The 20,832-nt window shown below is 45.6% G+C and overlaps 1 protein-coding gene across 7 annotated transcripts in view; it reads left to right on the forward strand.

The window, feature by feature from the left end:
* The first annotated feature begins 6,153 nt into the window (after positions 1-6,153).
* Positions 6,154-20,832, forward strand: part of LOC112113545 (UDP-glucuronosyltransferase 2A1-like) — a 34,607-nt gene continuing 19,928 nt past the window's right edge. For 2 of the 7 annotated variants that reach the window (XM_024209865.2, XM_024209866.2), the window contains exons 1-2: positions 6,154-6,178; positions 6,792-7,481. In XM_024209865.2, coding sequence (XP_024065633.2) covers positions 6,154-6,178; positions 6,792-7,481 — 715 coding nt within the window. Of the gene's footprint in view, positions 6,179-6,709; positions 7,482-10,666; positions 10,683-16,425; positions 17,183-19,213; positions 20,145-20,832 lie in introns of those variants that run through there. The other 5 variants (XM_029911937.1, XM_029911938.1, XM_026653325.1 and 2 more) reach the window with 4 other exon arrangements.

Genomic DNA, 20,832 nt, shown 5'->3' on the forward strand with positions numbered 1-20,832 from the left:
CATTCCCTTAAATGCAGCCAAAATGTTGGATTGTTATTCATGTGCGCATCCTCTTTAGGCAATGGGTGTCTTTTTATTTTTTTATGATAAAAATAAAATAAATACATATATCTGATTGGTTAACATTACGTGCTTTCAAGATGAAAAGCACTATATATATATATATATATATATATATATATATATATATATATAAAATGTATAATCTACTAAAGCATTCTTATTATGATTTATTTATATTTGGAGAGTAATTTCTTTTCTCCTTTGGAATGACTCCAGTTGCTCCAAATAACCAGCATTTCCTGCCAGAGAATGGACTTACCAATGCCTTATCTCGCCCTCATCCCTAAACAAATTATTCGGTTTGAACCCTGATTGGCAGCTTGAGATGTTTGTCAGCTAGAGATGCATCAGAGCCAGAAGCATTTATCTATTATGCCCTGAAACTGTGGGGATGTGGATGTAAGGGTCCCATATCCAAATCACCCCAGATTTGGGTTTTGTTTTCCTAGAGCAAAATCCTGAGGAGCAAGTTTTGCAGAAGTGCAACAAATAAATAAATAAATTAGAATTTGCCCAATGCTATTGTCAACCTTTGCAGATGTGTTGATCTATACCAAGTGAGGTTTTCAAAGCAACCTAGGGGATTTGGATGCTCAAAATCCATTAATTTTGGCAAGAACTGGTTGTCCCGATCTTTTAAGCAGCTCTGAATAATCTCAGTTACCATATTTTATAGTAGTCCCAGCCAAAAAACGAGGTGGCATCACCTAAGGATTGAAAACGAGTATATATCACAAGGCAGGGATAGTTAAACCCCTTTCCTTTATTGTTTGTCTTTTTGTTGCAGACTAACAAAAACCTCGACACGAGCAACACCAATATCTGTGCACTTACATGTAAAGATGAGTCCACGACGCCGGAATGGGAATAAAAAGAACTAGTAAAAACTTGAATTTAAACAAATAAAACCTTGTAAAATAACAAACTTAACCTGTGAGATTTTTCTGGAGATGGTGCCTCACAGTTTGAACGCACCAGGCCATGTCCCCAGCTAGTGTTTATTGGCATAGGTTCACTGAAGTAATCGGAGTTGTGCAGATATACACCAGCTGCAGATCTGACCTGTAATTTCTTACTTTGTCATTTCATAATCTCTGTTATAGTTAGTTGTTTGGCATGGTAAACTCCAGTTTTGGTCCTGTCCCCATCCTTGCTAATTTGCTAGATTGCACACTGCGTAATTCACGCACAAAACTGTGTTGCTACACCACATTCTAGTAAAATTTGGGACACAGCGCTCAAGTGAGGTCTCATGCTGTAAACCAGGCAAAGCTCGGTCAGTACAAATCATAGCTTTCCTTGTCTACACTACGAGTTTGTACCAGTTCAGCTACAGCATTGGGACAAATTTCCAATGGATACTACTTCTGCCATAATAAAAGGATAAGCCTGTGCTTTACTGAACAGTTACACTTGTGCCCCTGCAGATATTTCAATTTGATGTTACGTCTATATGATTGCACTGTAACTAGCATCTCTAGTTAGGAATGAATTGAGATTTAAATTATAGACCTCTTCTTTTAGCAGTCTGATCATTTTCCCAAATAAAATGAGCTTTTGGGCTTAGATTCCTAATGGTAGCCTTCAGTTCAGAAGCTGCTTTTTTCAGAATAATTAACGGAAAACTGCAGTTGTTTGGAGTGATCCCAATATGAAGAAAAATTGTTTTCCAGTTCAGAATCTTCTTGGCTTTGGATGGCTCAAAAATGATTTGGAAATAAAATAGAAATGTCAAATACACCTAGACCACGATTCATCAAAGTACTTAATTTGTACATGTACTTAAATTTTAGCATGTGCTTAAGTCCCGTAGGTCACCGTGGGAACCATAACTCTGAATTTCATAACTTTTGTGTGACTAAATCTCAACCTTGAAGAACCAGTGGACACTAAAGCAGTGTCAATTACTATGATATTTGGGATTTGTAATACTAGAACTGTGAAACAGGTCTGAAACATAACACCTGCAATTTTCCAACCTACTTTTCTCATTTGTTTGCCACACAAACCTTAAAAAAAATTCTTGGTCAGTTAATCCTCTCAAAAGGCTTTTCTTCTACTTTTTGCGTTATGGATAATTGGATTATCAGCTTTGAAAAGTAACCACTGAGAATACTGGAACTTGAAACCATTTTGCTTCCATTAGAAGTGGCTCTAATTTCCCATGGAGCTATTTATTAAGAAGGAGGTCTTCAAAAGCACCTAAAAGATTTAGAAGTACTGCTTCCATTGACTTTCACAGGGACTTTTGCTTCTATGGGTTTGTCTACACCACAAATAAAGGTATAATTGCAACATGAGCAGGAATACCTGCCACTAGCTTTAATCTACCTAACTTCAGGTAACAACAGCAGTGAAGATATGGCAGCAAGGACCCCAGCGCAGGTCAGCAACTCAAGTACATACCCAGAGTCCCTGGAGGGCTTGTACCACCGCATTTTCACTGCTGTTGTTACCTGCACTAACTAGATTAAAGCTAGCACTGTATGCCTACCTGTGTTACAATCACACCTTAATTTGTGGTGTAGACGTACCCTTAATCTCTTACCAGTTGTGTCAGTAGAGTTATACAGATATAATCCCTTGTGTTGACCCTTCTTATGGTATAGGAATGCCTTATCTTGATTTAACAAAATCCTTTCCAACGCAACATAAACAAAACCAAAAAAAGACATTGTTATATCAGAACAAGTGTTTACGTGGGGTTATAGTGGTATGACAATGTTGGTTTAAAGTCACACCATAGGTTATACTTTCCCATGTAGACAAGGCCATAGGTACTGTTGAAAATCTTGCCTCACGTTCACCTTACTGGCCTGATTTTAGTGGTAGAACGTGCCCAACATTCTGAAGGTTTTTTCTGAAAGGTTGAAATTGAAATGTGATACTAAGGTCAAAATTTTCTAAAATGGGGGCTCCTAAGTCTGTATGAAGTGCATAAGTAAGCGTCCTGATTTTCAAAAGTGCTGCAGACCTAGCAGCTCCTGCTGAAGTCAATGGGAGCTGTGAGCCACTGAGCATTTCTGAAAATCGTCACTACGAACTGTAAGCAATAGTTTCTCTCTGGACTTCGGTGGGGAACTACGGCGTGCTCAGCACCTTTGAAAATTAGGCTTTTATGAAAGGGCCAAATTTTCAGAAAAACACCGCTCCCGTTTAGGCACTTAAATGAAGTGACCAGGTTTTTAAAAAGGCTCAGCACTCAGAAGTTCCCATGTTTTTCAGTGGAGCTGCCGGGTGCTGAGCATCTTTGAGAATCTGGCCTTGATTTAGATGCCGAAACTGAATTGATCTCTTCTGAAAATCTGGCCCTAGAAGTAGATACTTAGCACTTGAAAATCTGGCCCTATTTGGCTATTGGAGGTTGCCAGTTACGATGTTCCCACCCGTACTAGATCTGTGGAAATAATATTATTTAGTAACTGGAGCATAAAAAAGTGATCAATGACTCCAAAAAATAGTTCCTGGTGCAGATGAGGTTGGCTCCTTATCATATTACTTTCTTCCTGTTTAAAAGCTCTATTCGGGGTAAACATATTTAAGCTCCTTTTATTTTTGCCAGAGCACAAGGGCTGCCAGCGCTTCTAAGGGAAAGATCAGGTGAGTAGCAATGGGACAGTGTGTGCAGTTGGTAATACATTAGGTTGACATAAACTGTACTTCATTATGAAGAAAAAGAAGTAATTAGTTTAAATATATATCAGGATGTTCCGTTAGGTAAGAGATTTTTGCATGATTTTTTTTCTGCAATTTGCTGTGGGGAAGTTCCATATTTTGTGTGATTGGTGATATAATTTTATATCGATTTCTTACAGGATCATCTTATTGAGATAATGATAGGCAAACCAAAGCCCAGGTCTTGCAACTGCATCTGTGCTTTCAGGCTCCAAAGCAGGAATCTGCCTAAGAGGAACCAGTTGCCGGATTAGGGCCCAAGAAGACTGCCTTCTGGTACATGTGTATGCATCATCTCTTAGGGCTTGTTTACATGGGGAAATTGACCAGAATAGCTCCCAGTTTGGGCAGTCTATTCCAGACTAAAAGTCACTTTATTCTGGAATTATTAGTGGACTTTGTGAGTGCACAGATTATTCTAGAATACAGTGATTTTTATTCTGGAATAGTCTGCCCACAGTGGGGGCTATTCCAGAATAGCCACTGCATAACGGTAAAATTGCTTAGTGGAAAATCAGGCACTGGCGGAATAGTTAATGTTACGAGGTTAGTGGTGAACTGTGTTGGGGTATATAAGTGAACCCCACTTGTCTACTTAATTCATAGAATTAGTAGCAATTGAAAAACTACCTGTTGATTATAAGAACTAGGTATGAATTATTATTGTGATGGTAAATGATTTTGATTTGGGATATACTGTACTGTTTCAGGACACTGCCTTAATTTGCTTTAGACTCATGGATTTGGGGAACTTTGTCAATTTAAAAAGTCTGAATATGAAAAAGGCCAAAAATTTCAAAACTGGGGATGTAAAGTTAGATTCCTACATCCACATTTAGGCATCTAAATAACGGGTCTGATTTTCAGAGGATTTGAGCACCCACAACTTCTATTAGAGTCAGAGAAAGCTTCATAGGATACTTATTTAGGTACCTAAGTAGGAACTATGGGATTGAATTTTCGGTGCCTGTGTTTTAAATGTTATGTGTGAATTACTAGTTATGCTGGATGGTATAGGGAGTGACCAATATTCGCGGGTGTTGACGGAGGCTCAGAAGGGCATGGCAGTCAGAAAACATTGTTAAATCAGCATCTGTACTAGATGATTGGAGGCGAGCTAATGTAAGGCCTATTTTTAAAAAAGACTGCAGAGACGATGTTGGCAATTCCAGGCCAGTAAGTCTAACTTCAGTACTAGGCAATCTGGTAGAAATGGTAGTAAGGAACAGAATTATTAGACACATAGATGAACACAATATGTTGGGGAAGGGTCAAGATGGCTTTTGTAAAGGGAAATCATGCCTCGCCAGTCTATTTCTTTGAGGGTGTCAGCACACATGTGGACAAGGTGATCCAGTTGATGTAGTATACGTGGACTTTCAGAAAGCCTTTGACAAGATCCCACACAAAAGGCTCTTAAAGTAAGGAGTCGTGATAAGAGGGAAGGTCCTCTCATGGATCAGTAACTCATTAAAAGACAGGAAACAAAGGGTAGGAATAAATGTTCAGTTTTCAGAATGGAGAAAGATAAATAGAAGGTCCCCTAAGGATCTGTACTGGGACATAGAATCATAGAATATCAGGGTTGGAAGGGACCTCAGGAGGTCATCTAGTCCAACCCCCTGCTCAAAGCAGGACCAATCCCCAACTAAATCATCCCAGCCATCCCAGCTTTGTCAAGCCTGACCTAAAAAAGGAAGGAGATTCTACCACCTCCCCCAGTAACCCATTCCAGTGCTTCACCACCCTCCTAGTGAAATAGTGTTTCCTAATATCCAACCTAGACCTCCCCCACTGCAACTTGAGACCATTACTCCTTGTTCTGTCATCTGGTATCACTGAGAACAGTCTAGATCCATCCTCTTTGGAACCCCCTTTCAGATAGTTGAAAGCAGCTATCAAATCCCCCCTCATTCTTCTCTTCTGCAGACTAAATAATCCCAGTTCCCTCAGCTTCTCCTCATAAGTCATGTGCTCCAGACCCTTAATCATTTTTGTTGCCCTCCGCTGGACTCTTTCCAGTTTTTCCACATCCTTCTTGTAGTGTGGGGCCCAAAACTGGACACAGTACTCCAGATGAGGCCTCACCAATGCAGAATAGAGGGAAATGATCACGGCCCTCGATTTTCTGGCAGTGCTCCTACTTATACAGTCCAAAATGCCATTAGACTTGGCAACAAGGGCACACTGTTGACTCATATCCAGCTTCTCGTCCACTGTAACCCCTAGGTCCTTTTCTGCAGAACTGCCGCCTAGCCACTCGGTCCCTAGTCTGTAGCAGTGTGTGGGATTCTTCCTTCCTAAGTGCAGGACTCTGCATTTGTCCTTGTTGAACCTCATCAGAACGTATGCTGTTCAACGTATTCATAAATGATCTGAAAAAGGGGACAAACAGTGAAGTGGCAAAATTTACAGATGTTACAAAATTTAGTATTGATAAGTGCAAAGTAATGCACATTGGAAAACATAATCTCTACTCTACTCTACTCTACTAAATATATGGGGGGTGGAGAGGGATAGCTCAGTGGTTTCAGTATTGGCCTGCTAAACCCTGCTAATAGTTTTGTCTGGAAATACTATGGTACTACCACAGATAAAGCCAAAGGATTAAATTCATCCCTATGCAGAGGGATCAACACAAGGCTCCCACTTAAGTCTCATTTGAAGCCCTATTTTTGAAGACTTAACTAATGTTTAGGATTTCTACTGGCCCTCTTTCTCCTCAGCCGAAACTAACGATTAAAAAACAAGTGGAAAGAGAAAAGTTAAACGAGAAAGAAATGTCGTAACCCTTTCTGTCTTTTTAATCCAGACACCTAAACTGTACTTGTGTTCCAGGTGTATCCATCGCCATACAGGTTTGGAAAACCCACTCTTCTGGAGCATGTCCGTTCGTCATTAGGAGTACTGGTCAAGTGGCTATTCCACATCACTGAGAGAGACTGAGAAAGTGATTGAGAGTGAAAAATATAATCCCTTTCCAGTAACCAAACCTGCCATGGCCTCCGCCACAGCCCGAACCAGTGTGTCAAAGAAGCACATCCAATTTATAGCTTTTCAGGTCACTCTGATAGGAACGGTCTTCTGTGGGAATGTGCTGATTTGGCCTACGGAAGCCAGTCACTGGCTAAATGTTAAGATCATTATACAGGAACTGATACGCCGAGAGCACAATGTCACCATCCTAGTGTCAAACGCTTCCCTCTTCATCACACCGCATGCCGAGACGGCTGAGAGGTTCGAGGTGTACCCTGTGCCCTTCGGAAAGAACTACATTGACTCCTTGATCAAGGAGATGGTGAGCTTGTGGCTGTATAACAGACCAACCACACTGACCTTTTGGCAGTTCTACAAGGAACTGGGAAAGCTGATCAGCAAAGCGAATGAGATGAATAGACAGCTGTGTGATGGCGTGCTAGCCAACCGGGATTTAATGGCCCGGCTGCAGAGGGACAAGTACGATGTGCTTCTCTCCGATCCGGTGACTATCGGTGGTGACCTAGTTGCTCTCAAACTCGGAATTCCATTTGTGTACTCTCTGCGTTTCACACCAGCCTCAACAGTGGAGAGGCATTGTGGGAAGATGCCCTCTCCGCCTTCGTATGCACCCGCAGCCCTGTCTGAGCTCACAGACAAGTTGTCATTCAGTGAAAGAATAAAAAACATAGTGTCTTACCTCCTACAAGACTATGTGTTTCAGAGCTACTGGGGAGAATGGGATTCATATTACAGTGAAATTCTAGGTAAGCATTTAACTCTTTCATTCTTAAATGATATTACATCCAAAAATCTATGTCAGAAGAATGTTCATGTTGCAAAGACAAGCGCTTAAAAATTAGGAGGCACCAGAATTAAAGTTGCCCCAGACAACATCAGTCCGGCCCCACTGTGCATCTGCATGGGCATAACTGAGCCTTGCCCCACACCACACCATTGTGGCAGAGCTAGGAATAGAATTCAGCTCTCTTAGGTTCCAGTCCAATGCCTTAACCATGGGAGGACAGCCTTTATTATTATTATTTGTATTACTGTATGGCCTGGGAGTCCAAATCATGGACCAGGACCCCATAGGGGGACCAGATGTCCCAATTTTATAGGGACAGTCCTGATATTTGGAGCTTTGTCTTATATAGGCGCCTATTACTCCCTACCCACTGTCCCAATTTTTCACACTTGCTGTCTGGTCACCCCGGGACCCGATTGTGCTAGGCACTTTAAGGACCTTACAATCTAACCTTTCCAACTGTCTGTCTCATTTACTGTCCCTGAATGAGGTAGGGGTCCTGTAGAACAAATTGCATGTGGTCATGTAATTACAGATTGTTATAATGTGTACTTACAAGAGGACAGATGAGAGACCAGGGTTCTATTCCCAGCAGTGCCAGAAGTGAACTTGTGTCTCCAGTCGACTACAGTTATCCCATCTCTAAAAGAGGATTAATGATTCTTGTTTCTCTTCCAGGACAGGGGCACAATGACTAGCTCAGTAATAAGGGGTGTGAGGGAACTACTAGTGTGTTGGAAGAGGTGACACTAGAAGTCCTAGTCCCTAGCCCAGTGCTGCTCCTAGACCAAAGGATGTTTGATGGGAGTATACAAGTGCAACCCACTGGTTCAGTGATGTTATGTGTCCTCTTCAAGTGGCTGGTTCCCATAAGATGATAAAACCTACAAGGGCTGCTAGCTAATTGAGGTAGTTACTGTTTTAGTTCAAGTGGTAAAAGTCTGTACTGTGGTGTTGGAGGTCCTGGGTTCAAATCCACCTGAGAAGCAAGCAAGCACATCATTTTGCCCATTCCCTCTGTGCTTTTTGTTAGGTTCAGAGGAGAGCTAGTGCTGAACTCAGTCAGGAGTCTGCACACAATGCTAGTGTGCCATACAGTCATAGATTTTAAGGCCAGACAGGACCATTAGATCCCTTAGTCTGACCTCTATCCATGGATCACCAGCAGTCCCCGTGGTCTTTCCATAGCTCCTAAAAAAAAGCTGAATACCTTTCAGAGTGGTAGCCGTGTTAGTCTGTATCAGCAAAAAGAACGAGGAGTACTTGTGGCACCGGTGCCACAAGTACTCCTCCTTCTTTTTGCTAATACCTTTCTGTATTTTATGTGCCAAATTTTCTTTGTGGTCCCAGGCACAAGATGTCAGCCACAAAAGCACAGGGGTAGACATTTCACCCCTCCCGGAGGGTGAGCAGAAAACGTTACAATATTTTTTTTTATTTTGAAAAAAGAGTCAATTTTGTAGTGTGCTGTTTCTTAGGAACCCCTAGTTCAACTGACTTGAGATTCTCCCCATGAAGCCAACCCTGGCCCATGGCACAACCTGCCGACATTCAGAATGAACTGTCTTTTCTGGGGCATTTTTAGAATCTTAGTTACAGCCTAAATTAGAGAGGCTGCTGCCACGATGTTCTAAACCACCACCATGGGTACTCTCCTTCTTGAACCGCTTCCGTATTGGGTAGCACTGATCTGACCCAGAACCCAAGCCATATTTTCCCCTAATGGCAAGATATGGTAACTTTGGAGGCTCTTCTGTGATATAGAGCTCAATATAGGGGTAACTGGGTGAAATTCTCTGGCCTGTGTTACACAGGAGATGAGATTAGATGATCTAATGAGCCCTTCTGGCCTTAAAATCTATGAATATAGTGAAGATGGCTTTCCAGTTTTCTCTGTGTCAGTGCTACAAATCAGTTGTGGATAAAGGCTGAAGACAAAATACACTCTGCCGAAACCGTTCCTTCCCAGCATGGCAAGTTGGCCGGGTGAATGAGAGGAAAATTCAGAGGTTCTCAGCAGATATACTGAAATCAATCATGGCTTTGTAACCAAAGCCCATACTTACATCACAGGTTAGTTAAAACCAAGCCTCTCTTTTCAAAACAAATTATGCTTACATACACTGCATCCAGTAATACGCAATGAGGGCACTGCGATTTCTTTCATTTCACATAGAACCTTTGTTCTGAATTGTTATCAGTGGAGCTAATCTGTCTTGTAACGCTGATCGTTTACTTAAATATTAATTACATATGATCAGTGAATGACATTTTAATAGGTTTGAACTGTGAACTGCACCTTCAACTCCCACTGACTCCGGCACCTGACTGAGGCTCAGCTCCTTCACACTTCAAGAAAACGAACCTCTATTGTCATACTGCAATCACGGCAGATCACTTGACTCAGCTTGGTTTCCCATAGCGGTTCCATTACAATACCTGTCTGCTTTTGTATGGGAAGAATGGACAGAGAGAATGAAAAAGGAAAGAATGATCCAAACAGTACGCATAAGCTGCAATGAAAGACATTAGGACAACAACAATGTGACTTGGCAAACAATGAGAACTTTTGCAGAGCAGAAGCTGTTTTTCTCTCACAGTGAAAGGGACTTCAAGTGATTTCTGAAGTGCAGAGAAAATAGGTTACCAGGAAAAAGCTACAAAAACAACAAGGAGTCTGGTGCAGCTGAAGAAGTGAGGTTTTTACCCACGAAAGCTTATGCCCAAATAAATCTGTTAAGGTGCCACCAGACTCCTTGTTGTTTTTGTAGATACAGACTAACACGGCTACCGCCTGATACAGGAAAAAGCTAGTGCTTTACCAAAGACTTTCAAATCCAGTCTACAGTACGTTACTGTCACCTAGTGGCATACAGAAGAGCATACAGCTCTTATACCAAACATCTCATTGCATGGTATCTAGTCTAGTTCCATTTCAGGTACTGTATTTATTTGTCCTGTGTTACTATAGCATCTGAGCATTTCACCATCTTTAATGTATTTATCCTCTGTGACAAAGTTCCTCCTCTATCTTGGTGGGTCGGGGTTATTGCAGAGGGCAGTCCGTAGGTCTGTGAATGCTTCCTCTGCTGCGTCAGACCATCTCACCAGATCAGGTCCACGGGCTTTCACTAGGTCTGTCAGGGGGCTTACCCTTGTGGCAAAGTGGGGGATAAATCGTTGGTAATACCCCACCACACCTAGGAACGCCCGGACTTGTTTCTTGCAACTTGGTCGGGGCCAATTTTGGATGGCCTCTAACTTGTTCACTTGGGGTTTTACCAGACCTTTTCCCACAATGTAGCCAAGATATTTGGCCTCTGTAAACTCTACAGCGCACTTGGCAGGGTTTGCTGTAAGGCCAGCTCGCCTGAAGGTATCGAGGACTGCCTCCACCTTCTCCAGGTGGGTTTCCCAGTCTGGGGTATGAATGACCACATCATCCAAGTAGGCAGCAGCATAACTGTTATGCGGGCGTAATAGCTTGTCCATGAGGCGCTGGAAGGTAGCTGGAGCCCCATGTAGTCCAAAAGGGAGGACAGTATATTGAAAAAGACCCTCTGGGGTAGAGAACGCAGTCTTTTCCTTTGCGTCTTCTGCAAGGGGAATCTGCCAGTACCCCTTTGTCAAGTCTAGGGTAGTCAAGTACCGGGCATTACCCAGACGGTCCACTAGCTCATCTATGTGAGGCATGGGGTATGCGTCGAACTGGGATACTTCGTTTAGTCGCCAGAAGTCGTTGCAAAATCTTGTGGTGCCATCAGGTTTGGGCACCAGCACGACTGGGCTGGACCACTGACTGTGGGATTCTTCGATGATCCCCAACTCCAGCATTTTTTTTACTTCTGCTTTTATTTCCTCCCTTTTTGCCACTGGCACCCGATAGGGCCTCATTGTTACTCTGGCCCCAGGGTTCGTGACGATGTGGTGATATGTCTCGGTTGTTCGACCCGGTTTTGTCGAGAACACATCTTGGTTCCGGAAGATCATCTCAGACACCTCATTCTTCTGGTCTGGTGTTAAATCGGGAGACACTCTCACCTGTTTGGAAGGCTTGTTTTCCTGGGTTAGGTCTTTTTGGACCGTTGTGCATGCCAGGGTTTCAGAAGATTAACGTGATAAATCTGTTCTTGTTTTCTGCGTCTTGGCTGCCGCACCTTGTAGGTTACTTCCCCCATGGGTTCAACCACCTCATAGGGCCAGAAGCTTGCTTTCTGCCGTGGGTACCAACACCATAACCCGATCCCCTGGTTGGAACTGTCGCATTTTTGCCTGGCGATTGTAATGGGTTCGCTGGGCCTCCTGGGCCTTCTCCAAATGTTCCCGTACAATAGGGGTAACCTGGGCTATCCGGTCTCGCATCTGCATTACATGCTCTATTATATTTCTCCCCTCATTGGGTTCCTCTTCCCAGATCTCTTTGGCGATATCTAGTATGCCACGGGGGTGACGCCCGTATAATAACTCGAAGGGGGAAAACCCAGTTGAGGCCTGTGGTACCTCCCGGATAGCGAACATAAGGTAGGGTAGTAGGGTGTCCCAATCCTTCCCGTCCCGACTTACCACCTTCCTTATCATAGCCTTGAGGGTTCGGTTAAACCTTTCTACCAACCCATCAGTCTGCGGATGGTAGACCGAAGTTCTCAGGGTATGTATATGGAGCAGCGTACAGAGGTCCTTCATTAGCTTCGACATAAATGGGGTTCCTTGGTTGGTTAATATCTCCTTCGGTAGCCCCATTCAGGCAAAGATCCCCACCAGCTCTTTGGCTATAGTTTTAGAGGCCGTGTTCCGCAGGGGGACGGCTTCTGGGTAGCGAGTAGCATAGTCCAAAACAACAAGTATATATTGGTGGCCCCGAGCTGTCTTCTCCAGTGGTCCCACTAGATCCATGGCTATTCGCTTGAAGGGGACCTCTATGATGGGAAGGGGTACTAAAGGTGCCCTCAAGTGGGGACGGGGACTGTGCAGCTGACACTCCGGGCAGGAGGCACAGCACCTCCGCACTTCTTCATGTACTCCGGGCCAGAAGAACCGTCGTAGGACTCGTGCCAGGGTCTTCTCTACCCTCAAATGCCCCCCAAAAAGATGACTATGAGCCAGACTTAATACAGCGTTCTGGTATTTTTGAGGTACTAGGATCTGCTGTACCTTCTGCCCCTGTACTGGTGCAACCCGGTATAAGAGATCCTTCTTCATTATGAAGTAGGGTCCTGGTCCCTGGGTTTTTCCTTCCACGGGGACCCCATCTATTTCAGTCACCTCCTTCCTAATGTTGTCATACCTTGGGTCTTCTGCCTGGTCCCATCCAAAATTTCCTCTCCCAGGGCTAATCTGCCCAAGATCTAGGGTCCCAGTCTCTGTTGCCTCTACTGGTTCAGAAGCATTAGGGTGGAGGTCAGACTCAGGTGCTTCTCCCTCCTGCGTGGCCTCCTTTTCAGCTGCGCGGGTCCGCCTACCTACAAGAGCAACCCTCTGGCTTTGGGTCAGTATTCGGGTTCCCAAGGCCTTAGCTGCCCTTCTTTCCCTTTTTGTCTTTCTACCCTGTCTGGGAGTGGAGAACAAATCGGGGGATATTTCAGAGAAGATTGGGGGTTGACAGTCTGCTGTGGATGCCTCACCAATTTTAGGGTCACCATCTTTCTCCAATCCCCCTACTGGGAGTAAGTTTCCAAACCCTGGGAAGTCCCTCCCTATGAGCACTGGGTATGGGAGTTTAGGGACTACACCTGCTGCTACCTCAGTAGTGTTCCCTTGGATCTCGATTTTTACTGGGATGGTGGGGTAGTAACTAACTGTCCCATGGACACGTTATCCCTGTACGTTTAGCCTGCAGCAGCTGACTACGCTTCACGAACTTCCCTGAGATAAGCGTGATAGCACTTCCCGAATCAACCAGTGCCGTGGTCCCTACCCCATTTAGTTTCACTGGTCTAGTATACATATGTGGGGTTAGTGAGACCCCCACAAGGTGGATTAGGGAGCATGGATCTGCCCAGTTCCCCAGGTTACACTGCATAGGCTCCTCGGCATTGTAACACTGTGCAGCTATGTGTCCCCACTCCCCGCAGGCATAACATCTGTATGGAGCCCTAGGCGTTCCCCGGTCTCTTGGTTTGGGCAGTCTAACATCACGATCCTCTTCTCCCTCAGTGCTCCGACTCTTTGTGGCCTCTGATGGGCCTTCAGCCTCTCTCTTTTTCCACCTGGGCCCTCCTGGTGGCCCAGTCACCCAAACTTTAGGGCTTGGTGCTGCTAGTTTAACCCGGGGTGCCTCTTCCTTAACTGGTCGGGTCAGCTCCCTCGCTGTCCTTCGCCTCTCTACCAGGGCGACAACCTCGTCATAGGTGGAGGGTTCGTTCTGGCTTACCCAGGCATGAAGGTCTGGTGGTAGTCCCCTCATGTATTGGTCGATGACCAGAACCGCTAGTATCTCTTCCAGACTCCGGGACTCTGTTTGCAACCACTTTCATGCAAGATGGATGAGGTCATATAATTGGGACCGCGGGGTTTTGCCTTCCTGATACCTCCAACCGTGATACTGCTGGGCCCGCACTGCTGTCGTTACCCCAGATCTGGCCAGGATCTCTGCTTTCAGCTGGGGGTAGTCTGCCACAGCCTCTTCAGGCAGATCATGGTAGGCCTTCTGGGCCTCCCCACACAGGAATGGGGCAAGGATGCCAGACCACTGATCTCGAGGCCAGGCCTCCCGTAGGGCTGTCCTCTCAAAGGTCAGAAGGTATGCCTCTACATCATCCTCCCGTATCATTTTCTGCAGCCAATGGCTGGCCCGTATGAGCCGCGTCCCATCATGGCCGCGATTCAGCTCTGTAAGGGACTTTACCTGGTTTACCAGTTCCCGCAACATAGCTCGGTCTTGAGCAGCCTGGTCCATCAGCAGGCGATTAGTCTCTTGCTGCAGCCGCATTGCCTCCTGTTGGGCGGCTGCCTGGACACGGGTAGCCTCTTGCTGGGCCGCCTTAGCTTGTATCAGTGCCCGCACTACGTCATCCATTGTGGTGGGGAAAAAAAATAAACCCTCTCCCCTTTTTTTTTTTTAAATCACCCTCCTTCTTCCGCCGCACTGTGCACCCCAAGATCCCACTTTTGACACCAGTGTGACAAAGTTCCTCCTCTATCTTGGTGGGTCCTGCGCTTAATGGCGGATTTTCTTGCCTCAGAGATTCACCATGTGGGTTGGGGAACAGCCCAGAGACCTTCCCCTCTGGAAGAACCCACAGTCCAGGTCAATTGGGAGGTTTGGGGGGAACCCGGGCCCGCCCTCTACTCCGGGTTCCAGCCCAGGACCCTATGGACTGCAGCTGTCTATAGTACCTCCTGTAACAGCTGCCTGACAGCTACAACTCCCTGGTCTACTTCCCCATGGCCTCCTCCAAACACCTTCCTTATTCTCACCACAGGATCTTCCTCCTGGTGTCTGATAACGCTTGTGCTCCTCAGTCCTCCAGCAGCATATCCTCTCACTCTCAGCTCCTTGCACCTCTTGCTCCCAGCTCCTCACACTCCCACCACAAACTGAAGTGAGCTCCTTTTTAAAACCCAGGTGCCCTGATTAGCCTGCCTTAATTGATTCTAGAAGCTTCTTCATAATTGGCTCCAGGTGTCCTAATTAGCCTGCTTGCCTTAACTGGTTCTAGCAGGTTCTTGATTACTCTAGTACAGCCCCTGCTCTGGTCACTCAGGGAACAGAAAACTACTCATCCAGTGACCAGTATATTTGCCCTCTACCAGACTCCTGTACCCCACTGGTCTGGGTCTGTCACTCCTCCCAACACCCCTGTGAGGTAAGGAAGTGCTATTATCTCCATTGTACAGAGTCAAGGCCACCTCAGATCCCAGGGGGTCAGGGAAAGGAGCTCAACTTCAACTCCCCCAAAGGGGCAGAGGCCCTCAACTCCTGGCCCACATATGGGGGGCAGGGAGAGGAGCTCAGACCCAGTGTTGGAGGGGCAGAGTCCCCCAGATCCCAGCTTGCATGGGGGTTTGAGGAGAGGGGCCCCCCCGAAAAGTTAGAGCCCCTTCTAAATTAGCTGTACTACTCAGGGCCCATTCCTAAAAAGAGGAAACCCATTTATCAGAGGCAGATAGTAGCAACAGGCCTGTAGCTCATTCTCACATTTCTGCCAAGGGCAGAACATGGAGTGCAGCGCATATTCAATGGCCAGAGCAGGCCTCTTTCAGCCACCCAGTTACTGAGAGAACAGGCTACCTGCAAACCCTTTTGTTTCAACAGAGCCCTGGGCTTGCTGCACGTGGGTATTTCATTCTCTTCAGCAGGTGGCAGTGGGTGGGCATTGTTTGCTGCCAGGGTTATTTGGCCAGCCAGTAACACTGAGGAGTCCAGAAGGACCCCAACCTGCAGACCAATTTAACCATCTGAAAGACATCCTTGATCGTTGGGGATGCTGTAGAGGAGGCAAGTTCTTCAAACCACTTCCATCTTTGTGTGTGTGGTCAAACAGTGTTGCTTTAGAGCGGTTTCATTCTGAGCAGGTTAGGTGCCTAACTCCCTTTGAAGCTAAGGGGAGTTAGGCACTTGTCTAAATACCACTAGGCACCTAAGCAGGTTAAGCACCTGTCTGCCTCATTAGGCACCTAAATACCTTTGTAAATCTGGCCCTTATCTCTGATTAAAAGTCAGTGGTTGCCTAACTCCCAGTTGTGATGTTAGCTTTAAAAATCACACAGAACAGCAAGTTCATGGTGTTCACTGCTTGTACCGTCTGATAGGGAGAGCTGCAAAGTTTGCTCCATTCCATGCTGAATAGAATTCCCATCCAGGTTTTCCAGAAAGAGATGGGTGTATCATAAATCATGGGATGTTTCTTACTGACAGCATGAATTTTTTATGACTCACTCTTAAGGCAGATCCCTGTGTGAACACAGCCTTTGTCTGCTGATTCACAGCTGCTGCAGCGATGCTAAATTTGCAGTGCACCTGCAGGATACTTCTTTGCCTCTCCCTGCTGGCTGAGAATGTGCCCTCTGGGAAGGTGCTGGTGTGGCCTGCGGATTACAGCCACTGGATGAATCTGAAACTGGTGACTGAAGAACTGGCAAGCATGGGCCATAACATTACAGTGCTGGTCCATTCAGCATCCCTTTCTGTCAACGCTACTTCAGCTTCCGCTCTTCATTTTGAACCCATCGAGGTTGGATTTACATCTGACAGGCTGCGATCACTGTGGGAAAAATTCCTGCGTTTCTGGGTCTATGAGAAAGCTCAGGTCTCCTTCTGGGAAATGCATCGCACAATGAGGAGCCTCTCGCGTAGCGTTTCTCACACGCAGAGGCAGATATGTGATGGGGCAGTCAAAAGCAGGGAGCTGCTGGAAAAGCTGCGGTTGTCCCAGTACGATGTCCTTCTCTCAGACCCAGTGCTGCCCTGTGGGGAACTGCTGGCGGAGCTGCTCAGGGTGCCGTTTATCTTCACCCTGAGGTTTTCCCCAGGCTTTGCATTTGAGAGACTGTGTGGTCAGATATTGGCTCCTCCTTCTTACGTGCCAGCTGCCACCTCTGAACTACAAGAAAAGATGTCCTTCTTGGAGAGGACTGAAAACCTATTGCTCTATCTCATTCATGACGTTCTGCAGCTCCTGGTTTGGAAGGAATGGGACTCCTATTACAGCAGTGTATTGGGTGAGTTTCTGTAAGTACTCACCTCTATTTTCGAACGGGATGGGTAACATAAGGTGACACAATGATTGAGTACAGGGCCAGATCCTCAGCTGGTGTAAATGGACTTCAGTGGAATGACGCTGGTTTATATGAGCTGAGTATGTGGCCTTGTCAACTTAGAGGTTTCACTGGAGGGTAAACATCTGTATATCAGAAGTAGGGAAACATAATCAATGGTCTGTTTCCTCTGAGACAGAGGAAGATATTTGATGAAGTCAGTGGGGCTGCCTCTCCTCTGACACTGTTGTAACTCAGGAGTGACTCGACTGAAATCAACAGAGACACTGGCCTAAAACAGGGATAAATGAGGTCTAGGACCCTCTGATTACAACAGCTGTATTGAATCCATACGACCTCTCTCCTCCTTCCCCTTCTCCTCAGCCAGTGACGCTGTCTATTCTGATGAGGGAAGTGTGTGGCTGGAATCTCCTTGGAAGTACTTGTGAAAACCTTGTAGGAATGTTATTTATGTACAGTGGTGTCACACGTGGCTGCTACCAGTACGTTTCACCGAACCACAAATGGCCTGGAATGCCATTGGAAGAGAATAACAAGAGGACCCATGAGTAGTTATTTTCTTTGTCATGGTGCAGTATTTCTTTAGAGCAGGAGGATGCCATCATGCACATGGGTTGAAAATTTCCCTCCTCAGTCAGACACTTCTTGTTTCTCATGTCAAATGCAGCACGGTCCGCCTCAATTATCCAAACTAGGGTCATGTCCATCTTTGGTTAAACCAGCTTTGCACATAGACAAGCCCTTACACCAGAAACGCTTCTGCCATCTGAAACCTCACTTATCTCAGCTTATTCTTGCCTTCATTGCATTCAGATAATGGAGGTTGTACCTAATTTTGAAACGGCGAGATACATCTGAGAGTATCTAATGCCTATGAAGGAGCTGGAGCCGATGACTGCTATTGTCCTGTTGCTCTTCTGCGTGGCTTCTTGCAATTGCTTCATGATGAAACTGCATTTATTTTCTTTTGGGGATTACTTACCATTTTAGGTCTGATTGACAGCCCATTGGAAAGAATCCCATTGGCTTAACCGAGCCCTTCTAACACATAAGAGCAAGAAGTGGATTAAAGGCTGTATACTCCCTGCATAAGGAGAATTCCCAGGTGGCCAGGTCATCTGGCTTTGGGTCCCTTTTATGCCATAGAGTGATAGAAGGAGGGTATGACAGAGTGAAAAGAGACCCAGGGTATTTAACCCAGCCTACTAGCCTAGAGAGAAGCAGCCAACATAGGAAACAAGACTAAGCAAAAGGAAGAAAAAAACTGGTGAAAACAGAGGCCAAAAGAGTCACAGGTGAACTATCCCAAATAGAAGGGGCCTATGCTTGTCTTCACTGGACTTTTGTAGCTGGAGATAATTGATTGACAATTAACTTGAGGTAGTTGATTGCCAGTTAACTCGAGGTAATAAACATGTTTCTAAAGGCTTAATGTGGACACTCCCCACTGCAGATAGGCTATGCTGATCCCTAGAGAAAAGAAGGAGGCCTGTGTAACATGATGAAATGTGTGCCCTGTGTCCACACCAGCCTTTACAAATCTGTTAATTACCTCACGTTAATTGGCAATCAGTTAACTCCAGGTATAAAAGTCTTGTGAAAGCAAGCCCCTAACTTTACAGACTGGCTATAGTAGACATGCTGTCACTTTCCTGGCTTCCCTATCACAGCTCCTGTAGGATCTATCACTGGAAAACAGTTACAGAAACCCACATGCTGCAATACAGTTGTCAATACATTTCTTTCTTTCTCCTTAATGCTCTTTCGCCTACAGTAAGGCAATATTATTTTTCTAGAGTCCTTACTCTATCTGGTGGCTAGTTCTCTCTCTGCACTAGGGGCAGTAGCAGTTAGTAGGAAGAGCAGTAATTCATCCAGAGCGAGAATGAATGTTAGTGATTGCTCAATAGAGGAAGTGATCTGACTCGACTCTTGTTTCCTGCTGTGGATTGAAGCAGGCAATTCATACTGTCTTATCCAGGACAGGATTTTGTGCTAGCACAGGTTGATTTTACTGCCAAGGTATTTCCGGTGCTCTGAGATAACTACGGTTAATCAATGTTGGAAGTTTTAGAACATAATCTCCACCGTGGGCTGTCCTCTTGTGTACCGGCACCTGGATCGAAAGAAGTAGGCAAGCAAGCAGGCAGAGTGGAACAGCTTACAAGGAAACGCAGCCACATGATGTCAGGGAAGTGTATTACAGTACTCTTTTTGGTTCTGGGCTCTGGCTTGGGCTCAGGGTCCTGTGGGAAGGTGCTGGTCTGGCCAGCTGATAACAGTCACTGGCTCAATGTAAAGTCCATTTTAGAAGAGCTCGCAGACAGGGGCCATGAGGTGACTGTGCTGTTGTCTTCATCCTTTCTGGGCACAGATCCCACCAGACTTTCCCCTTTCAATTTTGAGGTGATCCCTGTGCCATTCACAAAGGAGGATATGGCGTCCCTGATGGAAGACTTTCTCCACATGTGGGTTTATGAACTGCCCAACTTTTCATACTGGGAGACCACTTCCAGGATGTGTAACTTAATATCACGGTTCGTGTCTATAAACAAAGCAACTTGTGATTCAGTGGTGTGGAATGAGGAGCTGATGAAGATGCTGAGAGAGGCTGCCTTCGACATTCTCCTTGCAGATCCATTAGTGCTGGGTGGGGAGCTAGTGGCAGAGAAGCTTGGAGTCCCATTTGTCTATACTTTCCGGTTCTCTATGGGGAACACAGTGGAGCGGCTGTGTGGGGGGCTTCCAGCCCCTCCGTCGTACGTGCCTGCCAGCATGGGGGGACTGATGGACAGGATGTCCTTCATGGAGAGGATGAAAAACATGCTCTTTTATGCTCTTCAGGATGTTCTGTTTCACCAGGTTTTTTGGAGAGAATGGAGTCAGTACTACAGCGATGTTTTAGGTAAGGCTGCTCTTGTTTGCCGTGATTGTGTCTTTACTGTGGGCTGCATTGTGTGAAAGGAAGCCTAGTCCAGTGGGTGAGGATTCCAGGCACTCGGCTTCAATTTCCTGGGCCAAGTCTACACTGCAAGCTTTTGCTGGCATAGTGATGTCCATCGGGGCTGTGAAGAGGTGTGATCTCTGCCGGCAGCTGTACTGGCCCTAGCCCCGAGCATAAACAAAGTTGTATCAGCAAAACTGCCCTTTTACTTGTATAGCTTGTTTTGCTTAGAGGGGCTGGAACAAGCTACACCGGAAAAGCCCAGTTTTGCTGGTATAAGCTGCAGTCAAGCTAGTATACTGGCAAAACACTCCTAGTGTAGGCCTGGCCTAAGGCACTTTTATATCAGTTTAACTGTGTCTGCACCAGGGGTTGTACCGGCATAGGTATTCTGGTAAAAAAAAATCACATCCCTAAACCGAAAAGGTACATCAATACAAGAACTGCATGGAGCCCACACCTTAATCTCTCTGTGCTTAGTTCCCCAGCTGTACATTCTTGTGACATTTCCAGCTTTACCACTTCCATTCACAGCTAGAAAGGGGAGTGCGAAGAAAAAGCCTTGGTCTCAGTGCCCAGCTGTGCCAACTTCCTGCTCTACATGGTGCAGCTGAGAGGGTGGGAGGCAGAGGAGAAAGGGAAAGACCCT

Source organism: Terrapene carolina, unplaced genomic scaffold (genome assembly GCF_002925995.2).
Source record: "Terrapene carolina triunguis isolate 2854851 unplaced genomic scaffold, T_m_triunguis-2.0 Scaffold136, whole genome shotgun sequence".
In the NCBI taxonomy this organism is placed as follows: Eukaryota; Metazoa; Chordata; order Testudines; family Emydidae; genus Terrapene; species Terrapene triunguis.